Source organism: Microcaecilia unicolor, chromosome 1, assembly GCF_901765095.1.
Source record: "Microcaecilia unicolor chromosome 1, aMicUni1.1, whole genome shotgun sequence".
Classification (NCBI taxonomy): Eukaryota; Metazoa; Chordata; class Amphibia; order Gymnophiona; family Siphonopidae; genus Microcaecilia; species Microcaecilia unicolor.
Window position 1 is genome coordinate 245,631,296 of NC_044031.1, and position 17,149 is coordinate 245,648,444.

General features: G+C 43.1%; 1 protein-coding gene across 3 annotated transcripts in view; it reads left to right on the top strand.

Moving 5' to 3' along the window:
- The window catches only part of SEMA5A (semaphorin 5A), a 976,513-nt gene that overhangs the window by 358,639 nt on the left and 600,725 nt on the right, over positions 1–17,149 (top strand). For all 3 annotated transcript variants that reach the window (XM_030205332.1, XM_030205321.1, XM_030205342.1), the window contains one exon: positions 187–384. In XM_030205332.1, coding sequence (XP_030061192.1) covers positions 216–384 — 169 coding nt within the window. In that variant the 5' untranslated portion in view covers positions 187–215. The remainder of the gene's footprint in view (positions 1–186; positions 385–17,149) is intronic.

The window sequence follows — 17,149 nt, forward strand, 5'->3', positions numbered from 1 at the left end:
CAAGCCATGCTATTTTGGAACGAGGTCTCATTGTATAAAATGGGATCCTGTGCTAAAACAGCACGACATGTAGTAAAATAATCCATCTTGATAGAAGCTCATGTTGATAATGTCCCCTCCTAAATGCTGAATGCAGTCCCTGGAATCTAATTTCACTGCTGAAGTATTTCACTTTGTCTTTGCCAGGTCCTTTCCACTGATGAACATAACAGTCGATGGTTAGAGGAATAGTGATGAGTGCAGAAGTCGTTATGACCACCATAAAAGAGAGATGCCTGCTTGCACTGCTGGTCATAATTCAGGGAGTACAAGGGATTCTGGGATTGTCATCACCAGAGGACTCCGGGTGTCAACAAGCCGTGCATCCAATTATTACCTACCAAGGTGAGGACTACTGTGTATAAAAGAAAATATTAGTGCTTACTTCCTACTATTGAGTTTTTGGAAATACCAGTGCTGCATGTACAATCATAATACCACTTCTAAACTGACTTGGTGCCAAAGCGCTTTTACTAATATACTTATAATCCCTGTGAGATCTTAAAAACACCTTGAGGGCAAATTTAAATTAATGCTTCTTCCAAAAGGGTAGGTATCCATTGCTGCAAGGTTACCATTTCCATATGTAATGCAGGAGTTCCCACAGTTTTCAAGGGAAGAGCAACACAGGACATTTAAAATCACTGAGAAGATAGGGAGTAGGGTTTCCCCTTTGGCATCTCAGAGTTGTTTAAGTATGTGGGGGGGGGGGGGGGGGGGGGGTAGGGAGAAGGAGAGCTGGAGCAGGTATATTTGGCCATTTTAATGATTTGAAATCTTTTGAAAGGGGAAAAGCAGAAGGCAGGCTGTTTAAAGGTTTGGCAGATAAGATTGATATCTTCTCAGAAATCTAGAATTATTATTATTATTATTATTATTATTATTGACAATCCTACCCCCTGCCTTCCCTTTTACCTGCATCTATTTATTTTATTTTTATTTATTAAAGCTTTATATACTGCAAATCATATCAACAATGCTGCTTAGTGGTTTACATTAAAAACCAGGAGAGAGAAAAACAAAGAGAAACAAAACAAAATGTAAGAATGTCCAGTAGAAAAAAGTTTAAGAAATAAACCATGTTTTAAACCAGGGGCGTATCTGAAAGTCGGCGGTAGCGGGGGCCGGAGCCAGAGTGAGGGGGCACATTATAGCCCCCCCCCCCCCCCCGCCACCGCCATTTCTGACCCCCCCGGCCACCATTGCCGACCCCCCTGCCGCCGTCACCTACCTTTGCTGGCGGGGGACCCCAACCCCCTCCAGCCGAGGTCCGCTTCCTCCTGCCGCTTTTAAGTTCTTCTTCGTCCTAGGCTTCGTCACCCCGTGCTGTTCAAAGAAGCTGGCGCTGCTACCTCAATCCACTTTCGGAGTCTGACGTCGCTGCACGTTGTATGTGCAGGACGTCAACGATGTCAGACTCCGAAAGTAGAGCCTAGGATGAAGAAGAACTTAAAAGCGGCAGGAGGAAGTGGACCTCGGCTGGCGGGGGTTGGGGTCCCCCCCAAGAAAAGGTACCCACGGCAACGGCGGGGGAGGGTTGGCGGCGGTAGGGGGGGTCCAGGGCAAAATCTGTGAGGGCCCAGGCTCCTGTGGCCCCAATCAGATACGCCCCTGTTTTAAACTGTTTTTTTTAGGTGACATGTAGGAGGGTGGTATGCATGTATGTTTGTATTGGCGTGTGTGTGTGGCACACTCCTTTCTCCTCTTCTCCCACCATGGACTGGTTGCCAACTAGATCCAGATTCGCCTGACAGGGTTTATCCAGGCCTGGGCTTACCCCATTGCATGCAGGGACTTGTGGTTCTGATTTCTCCATTGAATTCCCTAAGAAAATCAAGGCTACAAGTCCCTACATGCATTGGGGTAAGTCCAGGACTGGATTAACCCTGTTGGGTGACTCTGGATCTAGTTGGCAACCCGATAGGGCTACACCCCCTCGAATGCTGCAGGTCACTCTTAAATGCTGTTTTGTCCATCTGGGTGGCAGAGGAACATGTGTGAGCACCCTGATGCTTCAGTGACCAACACCATTTGCCGGCCCCCAACACATCACAGAGATTATCTGAAAAATATCTCTGTGTAGCATTCTGGGGCCTGGAAACAGTGTTGGTAACTGGAGTATAGAGTGCACCTCAATGTGCACACCAGCAGCCACAGCCAGAAATATGGACATTGGGCCCATCAGAGTTCAACAAGATTGACAGCAAGCGGCTGTCATTTTCAAGCTGCACCCACTAGGGGCAGTAGCGAGTAGGCTTCACTTTTGCTAACCCACTGTACTACCAGTGAAGTTAAGGTTGATCCATGGGAGCCTACTGCAATGGGGAGGGCAGGATCGTCTATTATTGTTGGGCCAGTGTCAATTGGGAGGTCGGTCATGGTATGGGGGAGCTGCTATTGTTGATGGGAGGGGGGAGGGGGTTGGTCATGGTTATTATTGTGAGGAGGTCCTAGAGGGGGATCAAGATTGAGGTGGGGCTACTATTGTAGTGAGAGGGGCTGGGAAATGGGCCGATCATAGTGGGGGGGGGACATGTTGGGGATGTGGCTTCTATTGTTGAAGTTGGGGGGGGGAGGTGCCTAGGAAGGAGGGGATAACTTGGACTGTACCTGCCAAAATTCTGTGTCAGCACCCGCATAGCTAGCTGGCAAAGTTGGAACTGCTCTTTATGACATCTTACATACCCGTTTAGCTATGCAGGCACCGGCACTGAATTCCAAGTTTATTAAAGATTTGCTATTCCGCCCGTGAACGAAGTTATCTGAATGGCTTACAGTTTAATTTAGAGGCAAAGGTAAAGAGACTGTACAAGACATAAAAGGTAGGGTAGGGGTTTGAACTAGAATATGTGATAGGAAAGTAATTGTGAAGTACATGAGTGGGGGAGGGGGAGCTATGGCACCCACATAACTGCTGGCTCCTCCCCAACTCCTGCCCACTTTCAAAATAGCAAGTCATCGCTGATATTCAGGTACATTTCCTGGTTAAATTGCCACTGAATATCGGTGACTGGCCAACTGAGCACAATTTAAGTGGGTAGGGGCCTCATCTGCCCATTCACATCAATTTGAATATCAAGCTGTTAGAAATCAGATGAGAAAGGAAATATGGAAAAAGGAAAAATGAATTAATAAGGAAAGGCAAGAGTGAGAATAAATATAAATAAAATAATTTAAAAAACAAAGAAGAAAAGATTAAAAGAAAGATAGGTTTGAAAATTGTATCACCCTGCTGCAGCTACAGCTGAACAGGTAGGAGAGTTAATGCTAGTTGGGTCAGTTCTCGGAAGAAGGATTGGGGAGGATGAGAGTGTATGTGAGAACATGAGTGTCAGTGGTGGGAAGAGAGACTGAAATAGTCCACAGATTGTACTATTTCCACTACTTTACTCATCACTGAATTAAAACCAGATCTGTACATTTCATCATTCTTCTTGTGAAAAAGAGAAACATAGCAGTATCCTCTGAAAAGATATGTTAGAATGGCAGAAGGAAATGATATCATCTGAATAGTTAATTAGCATAGTATAATCATATAGACTGTAGCAATTTGTTCAAACCAAAATGGCCATTCAGTGGAGCTCCCATTAAAATCAATGTAAAATTAAAGTTTTTGATATGATGAAAATCCAATGCATAGAAGTGTACAGGATAATTTGCATGGTTACAAGCTTCCACCGTGTGGAAGTATTGTGATCAAACTTTGTGTGTAAGTAGATAGAGGGATAAATATTAGTGGGACACCCAAATTATTATTATTATTTATTGCATTTGTATCCCACATTTTACCACCTATTTGCAGGCTCAATGTGGCTTACAGAGTTTTGTTATGACATTGTCATTTCAGGATATCAGATACAATTAGTAATGTGCAGGGATTAATTAAGGGAAGAAAGAAGGAAGTGAATATGGTAAGTGTGGAAGGTGGACTTTCATAACTGGGTGGTTGGTGAGGTGGATTATTGAGGCTATATGTTCTCTTTGTAGGCCTTGTTGAAGAAATATGTCTTCAGAGATTTGCGAAAGTTAGTTATTTCGTCGATTATTTTCAGGTCTGTAAGTAGTGCATTCCATAACTGCGTGCTCATGTAGGAGAAGGTAGTGGAATGCATCAGCTTGTATTTTAGACCTTTACAGCTGGGGAAGTGCAGATTGAGAAATTTACGGGATGATCTTGTGGCATTTCTGGGAGGTAAGTCCACGAGGTTTAGCGTGTAAGTTAACCGAGCTCCCTCCCTCGGTCTGAATATCAGCCCCATATTCTATAACAGAATCTGGATGCCCAGGTTCCATTATAGAATAAGCTCCTACCCCTTGGCCTCGGGGGCCGTATACATATAAGGCTGGATTCTGTAAATGATGTCTAAAATGTAGATGTGTCCGATCAATGTGCCTAGCGCTAATCTATATAATGCTCCTAAAGTTAGGCATGGTGTATAGAATAGCGCATAGGACCAGGGAACACGTCTACATTTAGGTGTAGACATTTACGCCACTGGTGTAAAAACCCATACCTAAATGTAGGCTCGTTCCCCTGAATTCTATAACAACGTGCATAAACTTGAGTAACACCCCTGTTACGCCCACACTCCTCCCATGACTGTGTCCCCTTTTCAGCTACAATCGTTAGGATTTACGGACACCACTTTTTAGGGTATTCCTGAAAAGAAACGCATGTAAATTCCAATTATTGCCAATTAGTGATGAAAATTGGTTGTTATCAATTATCATCACCGATTGGCTCATTACTCAATAGACTAGCACATGTAAACTGGAACCTGGAGCAAATACCTGCATGTAAATTTTGGCACAAATGCCCTTATTTTCTAACTATGTGTGTAACTTAAAGGATCACACCCAGACTGCCCATGACCCTCCATTTCCACACCTCCTTTTTGACTCACGCTTAGAATTTAGGCACAGACCCTGTGCCTAAATTTACATGCATGCGTTTAATTTAAATCTAGTTAGTGCTAATAATTGCTTATTAAAAAGCCAATTATCAGCACTAATTAGCTCGTTATTCAGTTAAATTGTGCAACCAAATTGTGTACACACCCAAATTTGCATGTGCTATTTTTAGCAACTTTTATAGAGTTAGGGTTAAATAAAAAAACACTATCTGGGTCTTGGCCGATATACAGCAGGGACCCACCTAACTGTTTTAGATGGGCCCTGGCTGAATATCAGCTGGGACCTAAATAAGCTTTGATGGCCAGCACCACTGAAATTATCCCCCAGTATGAAGTGCTAGTACCGGTCATGGCCCGGCACTGAATTTCTGGGGCTAATTCTGCCGCGGCTGTCAGCGTTTAAAAAATTGTTGACTGCCACAGGCTAAATATTGGCCAGCTAGCACTTAAAGCAACACTCAGACTCCCTCCTCTGTCTTATAATGTATCAAGTTTTGCAATATACCCATACTGACCAAGGTTAGTAGTGTTATGATAAAAAAGATAAGGTTAGGGTTTTTACTGTGCTTCCTCTATGCAACCTTCTTGTAATCTTGATACTGTTGTACCCCTGCTGAGAATGGTTATAGCTGCCACTCTGTAAAAGATCCATCCCAGTGTTTTCTTGGAGGCTACGGACAATTTTATTACTGTTGTGTAGGGTGGGAACTGCTGCGCCATGCAAATTACCCCAGTGATTTCTCTTTAGGGTTATAATCGCTGTTCTGCGTGGGTCACCCCAGTTCATTTTCAGAGGATTAATGAAGTCATAGTACTGCCTTGAAGGGTAGTAACTGCTGCTCTGTGCTGATGTCTCCTGTGTTTTTTTTAAACATCTGTTTGTCTCTATGGTTCCTCTATGTTCTTTTACCACTCTTTCTTAAAACCTGCTTCCATTTTACCCCCTACCACCTCTTTTGAAAGATATTCTAGACACTGCAATTCAGCCCGTGTAACCTTTTATGTGTCCCTGTCCAGGGTTAACACAGAAATAGTAGGTGATACATTTTATTGGGTAGCGGACCTCTTGTGTATTGGGGCTGAGAGTTACCCTGAGGCAGGTACATAATCATTATAGTAAAATCTATGGCCAAAAATATCCTTCAGCCCTCCTTTCTCACAGCACAGAGACAAGTAAAAAACTCCCCTGCCAGGGAGCTAAATATGTTAGGTAGAATAATGCTTAGGAACAGTAAATTTGAAAAAGGCAGAAAACAGCTGGAGATTGTTATGGCTTTAAAATAAATATGCCGGGCCCAATAGTCAAAGCACTCATATTCCTAACTTTGGGATCCTTTTACTAAGCTGTAGGGAGTGCTAATGCGTGCTTAACTGCCACTTAAAATGCCATTCAGTGAGAAGCGCTCAGTGATCCTGAAGTAAATGCCAAATCAGCGCATGCTAAAAAAATACTTTTATTTTTGCACGGAGGGGGCATGTCTGTGGGTGGAGAGTGGACATTTCTGCACAAATCAGTGCAGCTACATTACCTTGCACTAACTAATTAGCGCAAGATTACTGTGTGAACCCTTACCACCTGCATGGCATTAGTGCATGGGGAAAACCCACGTAAGGACCCACTAAGGCCACTTTTTACTTCAGCTTAGTAAAAGGATCCCTTCGAGAGTTATGCTCGTAAAATTGGCCTCTTTGACAATTTGCTAAGGATGTGCATAACTCTATACTCAAAATTTAATTAAACTATATTAGGCGCATAAAGAGTGAGTGAGTGGCAAGGGGGGTGGATTTAAGATTGGGAAAAAAGTTAGGAGCTTAGCACTGATTTTCAGCTGTAGGCTTATAAATTAGGCTAATAAAACTAGGAAAATGAATGACAGAACTAAATTTACAAACTTTTATGCTCCTAAAGTAAGATGAATTTTCAGCTGATAATTTAAGCTTCTAAGTTTGGTTGAAAATAGGGCACACATTTATGAGCCTAGCTTAGGAACATAAATATAGGTGCTCAGGGGTTGATAGCTGGAAGCACTCAATGTTTTGCTGATCACCAACGGCGTTATGCCTGGAAACTCAATGCTTGGCTATGTCCGAGCTCTGACATTGAATTTCTGGGTTTATGGAGTCGGCTAAGCCGGTTAAGTGTGATATTCAACGTTTAAACGGCTATGGGGCACCATATAAAGATAAGACTGACTTTTATGCAGTCATGGTTATGCGATGATCTTAACTGACCAAGTGCTGATTCTGCCCCCCCCCCCCCACCAACCACAGAATGCCTCCAAAGTAGCTGGTTTTGTGTTAGGCGCTAAACGGTCATTTTCAGCGGCACTAACTGATTAAAGTGCCTCTGAAAATGACTGGTTAGCCTCGAAGAAGCAACAAGCTGTTTCTGTCCAGTGAAATCGCTTTGAATGTTGACCCCCCCTCAGTATTTTTTTTCCTACTATCTCGTCCTCCATTTTAAGATAAGGTTAGATGGTTGCAAAAAGAATCAAACTTCATCAGAGAAATAGCTCTTGGTCAGCTCTGTACACTGTTATTCACCTCAGACTCCAACATCATTCACACCTCTCCATAGACTGAATAGTTAAAAAAAACTTCTTTCTGCTTCTTACATGCCTTTCTCCTCCTTAGTGCTACTCCTTAGTCCTTACCTCCTTTTAGGGATGAGGAGCTAAAAAATTAGGTGTCATTTGTTTTTTTCTGTTTTGTTCCAGAACAAATTCTATCAAGAGCATGCACTAACCCCCAAATTCTGTATAAAGTTATGCGGGTTAAATTGGGTGCAAGCCCAATTTACATGCATAACTTAATCGAATAACGAGCCATTCAATGCTGATAATTGCCAGTCTGGTTCACAGCTGTTTCCTAGTGAATAAAAGAGAGAAGAGTGTTCCCATACTGACTAAAATGATTAAGGGTTTCCAGTCTGCTCCACACCTGTCCTCAGAGGGCAGAGTGACCTGAAGAATAAGGGGGTTGGTGTCAGAGAGAGCTAACAAGTGTGAAGCTGCAGCCAGAAGACAGTTACTGTTGGGGAAAGAATCCAAAGTGTTGGAAGCAGTAGAGCTGGTGAATACTACTACTACTACTACTACTACTACTACTACTACTTAACATTTCTAAAGCGCTACTAGGGTTACGCAGCGCTGTATAATTTAACATAGAGGGACAGTCCCTGCTATTTAGCATTTCTATAGCGCTACAAGGCATACGCAGCGCTGCACAAACATAGAAGAAAGACAGTCCCTGCTCAAAGAGCTTACAATCTAATAGACAAAAAATAAAGTAAGCAAATCAAATCACTTATTGTGTACAGGAAGGAGGAGGATAGGTGGAGGCAGGTGGTTACAAGTCAAAAGCAATGTTAAAGAGGTGGGCTTTCAGTCTAGATTTAAAGGTGGCCAAGGAAGGGGCAGAGAAGGCCCTAGTAGGGCCAGCTCGCAGGCAGCCTGTGTTCAGGGCTGGATTAACACTATATCAGGCCCTAGGCAAACATGTATTTGTGGGCCCCCCCCTACCAGGGACCCCCTCCTCCACTACCATTTCACCTCTCCAAAAGTAGCAGGGAAAAGTGAATAGCCTAGCTATGGGTATGATAGCATAATAGTTCATGAATGAGCATGGGGACTATACAAGCACATGCTCTGAATGCAGAGGCTTAATGATTAGGGCTGGAGAGCTACCAAGTTACCCAGAAGGGACATTCTGAGACAGTCCTGGATTTCTGCAACCCTATCCTGGTACATTATTGAACCTGAAGTGCATATTTCAATTGGTGGTTATCAGAGACTACACATAGAACACTGAATATCCTTGTCTACCTTCCCTATTCTAGTTCATTACGTTCTTTTCACATGTCCTTTGTAATGCCTTTCATAACGTAAGTAGTTATGATCATCACAATTTATAATACTGTTCCTGCATTTCCTTGTTTTACTGTATTCTTTACCATGTAAGATGCTTTCTTTTACTATGTAAGCCGCACTGGACCTGCTGTATGTGGGAAAGAGCGGGGTACAAATGTAATAAATAAATAAATGCTGACATCTTACGCAGCAGGGGATAAAACACCCACTCAGTGTCCTGTCCACTAACGTGTTCAACAATTCAAACTTACGGATCACGGAACTATGAAGCAGGGGCGTAGCCAGACACCCAACTTTGGGTGGGCCTGGACTCAAGATGGGTGGGCAGAAGAACCCCTCCCTGTCCCACAGGTGATTTGGTCTCTCCTTGTCTCTCCTGCATGCCATCTGTTATTTACAAGGTGTGCAGGAGGAACAGTAGTTGGGAGTTTTCAGCTGGTGGGGCTAGGGAACCAGCATAGGTGTGCTGCTGCTACTGGGTGGGCCTGATCCCAAAGTGGGTGGGCCTGGCCCACCCAGGCCCACCCTTGGCTACGCCACTGCTATGAAGTAGATCTAAAGAAAACACCAAAGGGATAAGAGCACAGAAGACCTATTGCCCCTGTTGCCACCCAGAGACTGAAAGAAAGAGAAATGCACCAAATAATAAGGAACACATTTGCAATGAAATGCTGTTCACCTATAATAGTGAAGACACTGGATGGTCCTTTCACAAAACCGCAATAAAAAGTGGCCTGCTGTAGTGTGGGTGCGTCTTCGTGGCGTGCACTGGGTCACTTTTTACCGTGGCCGAGATAAAGGCCATTTTTTAATGGGCTGGGAAATAGGTGTGCAAAAAAAATTAAAACTTTATAGCCTGAGCCCTTACTGCCAGCCATTGACCTAGTGGTAAGGGCTCATGTGCTACCCATGTGGTAACCATGCTGTGCACACCAACGTGGGAAGTGGAACACCCCTGCGTTAGAAGTAGAGAAATATTTTCTACTGCGGGATTCAGCACATGCTAAATTCAGAATTACCACTGGGCACACTCGCTACTCCCGCGGTAGTGCCAATTTGGCACACTTTATCCCTCCTGCATCTTTGTAAAAGGGCCACTGGGTGTGGAGCAGAGTGGAAACCCCTGATCAGTTTAATCAGTATGGGAATACTCCTCTCTTTTATTCACCAGGAAGCAGCTGGCAATTCCTATACTTGTTTCTCCTCAAATACTGTTTTCTATTCTGGTCGCCACATCTCAAAAACGATATAGTGGAATTAGAAAAGGTACAAAGAAGGGTGACAGAAATGATAAAGGGGATGGGACGACTTCCCTACGAGGAAAGGTTGCAGCGTCTAGGGCTCTTCAGCTTGGAGAAGAGACAGTTCAGGGGAGATATGATAGAGATCTATAAAATAATGAGTGGAGTGGAATGGGTAGATGTGAATTGTTTGTTTACTCTTTCCAAAAATACTAGGACTAGGGGGCATGCGATGAAGCTACAAAGTAGTAAATTTAATACGAATTAGAGAAAATGTTTCTTCACTCAACGTGTAATTAAACTCTGGAATTTGTTGCCAGTGAATGTGGTAAAGGCGGTTAGCTTAGCAGGGTTTAAATGGGTCTGGATGGCTTCCTAAAGGATGAGTCCATAAACCATTGTTCAATTGACTTGGGAAAATCCACTGCTTATTTCTGGGATAAGCATCATAAAATGTATTGAGCTTTTCTGGGATCTTGCCACGTATTTGTGACCTGGATTGGCCACTGTTGGAAACAGGATACTGGGTTTGATGGACCTTGGTCTGTCCCAGTGTGGCAATACTTAAGTACTTATCTACTTCTTAGCTTCTAGAGCAGTAAACTAAGACTCCTGTGGACCCCGGTGGGGTAACACACCTATTGCTGTTCTACATCTCTCTTTGCTATGGACCCCTCTAAAGGAGAAAGAATAGACTCCTCCCTTACCTCATAGCTTTATACTTTCCAGTAAAAGCTTAATCTTCAATGCTGTTGGGCTACTTTGCAGAATAGCCCTCCCACTATTCAGAGTTGATTGGCACCTTTCTGGAGCAGGAGCCCAGAATGTTCTTTTTCCTACTGCATAGGAAAGAACATTTTGGCAGCCTGCTACAATTGGAATATCTCAATACCTTTGTAGAATAGAGAATTATGTTTGATGTTTGCATAGTAGTAAAGCATCAGTATGTTAAGTTACTCCAATCAAAATGCACCGCTTACGGCTTGTTTGTTGATTCTTTTAAGTACACTAACATGGCAACAACACTATTTTGTTTAGCTGCAACTTGACATCTCTCCCTAAGTCTTGGAAAGAGTACAGAAATTGAACAGCTTGAGGAAACCACAACAATATTTATGGCAGCTATGATTACACCATATGTAGAGATGGCTAAGGTTCTGCCTGTGAAGCAGTACCAGAACTTTTAGAACTGTACCAGAAAAAAACCCACCAAACTCACCCCCCCAGCTCTGACCTTTCACTAACCCCACATTTTCCAGAAAAACTGCACCTTCCCTGCTTGACTGAGAAGGATCCATCCGTTGGAGAGAAAACAGTATTCCTATAAGTACCCAGCCCAGGTACCAGGATACTGCTAGGGGACCAGGCTTGCCTGTAAACTCACTGAAGTCCATCTACTTCAGAGAGAGAGATGGTCCCAGTCTATTCAGATTAGAGTACCTGGAGATGGTAACACAGGGCAAGCAAGCACCAGAGTCTACTTATTGCATTTGTATCCCACATTTTCCCACCTCTTTGCAGGCTCAATGTGTCTACACAAGCTGCTGCACTTGTTGAAGGAGAAAGTTTGGACCAGGTAATCAGCTCAACCCTCTCCACCTAGAGACAGTTGAATTTTCAGTCTATGAGGTCTAGAGATTTGATGTCTGGATTTAGATGTTGGCTTTCCTGTTGAGTGATCAGTGCTGGGAACTGGAGCAGCATGCAAGGAGGTAGAACTGTCAGGTTCTGGAGAAGGAACCAGTTATGTGGAAGTTAATAGGAGGACACTATGAGAATCATTATACAACAGCTTTTCTGGAACCTGTGCAGTACTCTTAGAATGACTGGAATTGGATGGTAAATGTAAAGAAATGACCAAGTTCATGGAACTGTTTAAGTTCATCTGCTGTGAGGTGTAGGAGAGAAGGTAGAATGGTACAGAAGAGAAGAAGCTTTGCATTCTGTTCACTGACAAATAGGTCAATTAGAGGTGTTCTCAAATTTTGAAAGAGGGACATCAGAATGTGTACTGTAATTTACAGTTAAATAAAAGAAAATGCCTCCCCCCTTCACATAGAGGTAGTAGAAGAAGATAAATTAAGATTCAGTTTCAATCATCTAATCAGCAGTTGCCACTGGAATCAATAGCTGTGCTCCAGGGGAGAAGGAATCTACAAAAGGGACTGTAAGTAGACACATAGAGGGGCATTTTAGAAAGGGACGTCCAAGTTTTGATTTGGACATCTTCGCAAAACTTCCAAATTCAGGGGCAGGGAAACACATATTTTCGAAACAAGATGGACGTCCATCTTTCATTTTGAAAATACCATCAGGGATGTCCAAATCTTAAAATTTCACAGTCCCTAGATTTGGACGTCCCTAGACATGGACGTTTCTGATTTTCGGTGATTTTTGAAACCAAAAACGTCCATGTCAAAAACGACCAAATGCAAGCCATTTGGTCGTGGGAGGGGTCAGCATTTGTAGTGCACTGGTCCCCCTGACATGCCAGGACACTAACCAGGCACCCTAGGGGGCACTGCAGTGGACTTCATAAATTGCTCCCAGGAACATAGTTCCCTTACCTTGTGTGCTGAGCCCCCCCAACCCCCCCCCCCCCAAAAAAAACCCCCACTACCCACAACTGTACACCACTACCATAGCCCCCTCAGAGTCCTGTTGGTTATCTGGTTAAGACTTTCCATTTTCTCTGAGGGGGCGTGACAAGATGGCGCCGCTGTGCTGAAGACGCTGAGTCTGATCGAGCGTTTGTTGAAAATTTTATCCTTTTACCAGCTATGCCGCATACAAAAAGAAAGGGAAATGTTAGGGAAAAAATCCTCCACCACCTTGACATCTTCCCCGAAGCAACTTACAATCAACAGCTTCGCTCTGAGGCAGCCACCAAATCAAACTGGAGTTGAATTTCTGCTAGATGTCAGGGCAGGAAACCCGACACCTCAGGAAAATAATATAACACTCTCTCCTCCAGCGCCCGACAATCCACCGTGCCCTGCCTTAGTACGGGAAGGTAAAGCTGTTATTCAAGACCCGGAAGGCGGAGAACTTGGTGCCAGCGGAGGAGGTTTCCTCCCGGAATCAAAGGCAGGAGGGACAGGAGGTAGGGTGGAAATCCCGATGCCTCCCACGGTGGTTACTCTTGAGGCTCTTTGGCAGGCTATGGAAGGCCTGAAAGATATTGTAACTAAATCTACTCAACAAACAGCAAATCTAATTGTAACTGTGGACCAACTCTCCAAATCAATAGATAATTTAAAGGAAGAATTCAACGATCAGGTACGGACTTCTCAAAAAGATATATCAAAAATGCAAGAAAATATGTCTGTGATAGTTAAAGACAATTTGAATATTAGACAAAAGATCGAACAAATAGAAAATTATAATAGGAGACTGAATATGAGAATATTAAAATTTTCCTAGACCAACTGGAATCCTTCCTTTGGAACTCTTTAAAAAATATTTGACTGAAAATTTGAAAATGTTACCTCAAAATCTTCACCCTGTGAATAAAATATATTATCTGCCAAAAAAATACCAGGAAGAGAACCATGCGGCTCCAGATCATGGAAACCCTGACGAATTGAAAGACATTTCTTTAATTTTGGAGGACTCTCTATCCGAAGTAACAAATAGGGCTACACTTTTGGTCTCATATGTGTTTGAACAGGATTTAAATGTGGTAATGAAACTTTACTTTAAAAATATGCATCAAACATTTTGTGGTCAGAAGATATGGATATTTCCGGATGTCACTAAAGTTACACAGGATAGAAGGAAAACATTTTTGGATTTAAGAGAGGAGACACGGTTATTGGGTGCTACATTTTTATTAGCCTATCCATGTAAATGTGTTGTTAAATATTTAGGACTTAAATATGTTTTTTTCATGCCAGAGCAATTGAAATCTTTCATAGACCTGAAAAGAGTAGTAAAGACATAATATCTGAAGGGTAAATTTTAAATATACTTTGGTGGAGAGGCAGCCATGTCTTACCTTTGTACTTTTTTCTTTTTTTTAATTTAGATTTTCCTGATCTTTACTTTTACACCCCCTTTTAAATAGATTTGTGGTCTAAGGGAGGGACAAAGAAATTAATAACAATTTTTCCTTTTTTGTCATGGAGATATACTATGATGTTGGTATACTATGTATATACAGTGGTGGAAATAAGTATTTGATCCCTTGCTGATTTTGTAAGTTTGCCCACTGACAAAGACATGAGCAGCCCATAATTGAAGGGTAGGTTATTGGTAACAGTGAGAGATAGCACATCACAAATTAAATCCGGAAAATCACATTGTGGAAAGTATATGAATTTATTTGCATTCTGCAGAGGGAAATAAGTATTTGATCCCCCACCAACCAGTAAGAGATCTGGCCCCTACAGACCAGGTAGATGCTCCAAATCAACTCGTTACCTGCATGACAGACAGCTGTCGGCAATGGTCACCTGTATGAAAGACACCTGTCCACAGACTCAGTGAATCAGTCAGACTCTAACCTCTACAAAATGGCCAAGAGCAAGGAGCTGTCTAAGGATGTCAGGGACAAGATCATACACCTGCACAAGGCTGGAATGGGCTACAAAACCATCAGTAAGACGCTGGGCGAGAAGGAGACAACTGTTGGTGCCATAGTAAGAAAATGGAAGAAGTACAAAATGACTGTCAATCGACAAAGATCTGGGGCTCCACGCAAAATCTCACCTCGTGGGGTATCCTTGATCATGAGGAAGGTTAGAAATCAGCCTACAACTACAAGGGGGGAACTTGTCAATGATCTCAAGGCAGCTGGGACCACTGTCACCACGAAAACCATTGGTAACACATTACGACATAACGGATTGCAATCCTGCAGTGCCCGCAAGGTCCCCCTGCTCCGGAAGGCACATGTGACGGCCCGTCTGAAGTTTGCCAGTGAACACCTGGATGATGCCGAGAGTGATTGGGAGAAGGTGCTGTGGTCAGATGAGACAAAAATTGAGCTCTTTGGCATGAACTCAACTCGCCGTGTTTGGAGGAAGAGAAATGCTGCCTATGACCCAAAGAACACCGTCCCCACTGTCAAGCATGGAGGTGGAAATGTTATGTTTTGGGGGTGTTTCTCTGCTAAGGGCACAGGACTACTTCACCGCATCAATGGGAGAATGGATGGGGCCATGTACCGTACAATTCTGAGTGACAACCTCCTTCCCTCCGCCAGGGCCTTAAAAATGGGTCGTGGCTGGGTCTTCCAGCACGACAATGACCCAAAACATACAGCCAAGGCAACAAAGGAGTGGCTCAGGAAGAAGCACATTAGGGTCATGGAGTGGCCTAGCCAGTCACCAGACCTTAATCCCATTGAAAACTTATGGAGGGAGCTGAAGCTGCGAGTTGCCAAGCGACAGCCCAGAACTCTTAATGATTTAGAGATGATCTGCAAAGAGGAGTGGACCAAAATTCCTCCTGACATGTGTGCAAACCTCATCATCAACTACAGAAGACGTCTGACCGCTGTGCTTGCCAACAAGGGTTTTGTCACCAAGTATTAGGTCTTGTTTGCCAGAGGGATTAAATACTTATTTCCCTCTGCAGAATGCAAATAAATTCATATACTTTCCACAATGTGATTTTCCGGATTTAATTTGTGATGTGCTATCTCTCACTGTTACCAATAACCTACCCTTCAATTATGGGCTGCTCATGTCTTTGTCAGTGGGCAAACTTACAAAATCAGCAAGGGATCAAATACTTATTTCCACCACTGTATATTTCTTTGTTGTCTGAATTACATGTAACAAGATTTAAGCTTGTGTTAATTATATAAATGAATAAATAAATAATTAAAAAAAAACCCTGTTTTTCGCACAGCTTTTTTAGTAGCAACAGTGGGATTTGAACTGGCCACCTCTGTATTACAAGACCAGTGCTGTTACTACTTGGCCACAGCTCCACTTATTTAGATTCCCCTCCCTTTTGATTATACCCCTTCAGGTCTCTCTCAGCCAATCACAGCGGGTTTAGCTGTCTGTGAGTTGCTGAGAGAGACCTGGAGGGGCATAATCAAAAGGGAGGAACATCCAAGTAAGTGGAACTGTGGCCAAGTGGTTACGGCACTGGCCTTGTAATGCAAAAGTGGCTGTTTCAAATCTCACTGTTACTACTAAAAAAGCTGTGAGCACGAGCAGTTTTGATTTCCCCATTCAGAGAGAAAGACAGCCATCAAGGGAAAGTGCAGAACAACGGCCATTAAGGGAAAATGCACGTCAGGGACTTTTTTAATTTGTATGAAGTTTTTATTGAACATTTCTCAAAACAGTATCACAAAAATACAGCCCTCCAGAACAAGTAAGTCATAGGATAACTGATCAGCAAGATCTAAACATCCAGAAGTACCAGTGCACTACGAATGCTGGCCCCTCCCACGGCCAAATGCCTTGGATTTGGCTGGGTTTGAGATGGCCGGTTCCAGTTTCCATTATCGCTGAAAAACGAAGTCGGGCATCTCAAACCCGGCGATCTATGGCATTTGGCCGGCCCCAACTGTGTTATCGAAACAAAAGATGGCTGGCCATCTTTTTCAATAATACGGTTCCGGACAGCTCTTTGCAGCGCTGCCAAAATAGATGGCCGGCCATCTATTTGGCCGGCGCCGTTCGATTATGCTCCTCAGTGGGACCAAAGCAAATGAGAAAATAAATTGTTCAAACAGTAGAAAAGGGTATTTTATTTTGAATTTGATATTAGGAATATGACAGTATTTGAAAATGCACATCTCCAATATCTTCAAATTAGCAACCCTGCAGGGGTTCGAGTGCATTTTCTTAAGTCATTTTGGATGTTCTGCAGCACAGATTTTGATGGGTAGAATCAGGGACTGCAAATCCCACATTTGGGTTGTGAGTTCACACTAGGACTAGTTGTAAAATCTACCTTCTGGAACTGGATCACATGGCAGCTCTATACACAGCTATTTGAGAGTGGGGGCATAAAACGAAAAGTCAGTGCCAAACAGTGTAAAGGAGACAAGAGGCGAGAGAAGAAATGGAAAGGCCAACCTGGAAAATAATTTGTAAGTCTGACTCATGGAACTTGGAAAAAA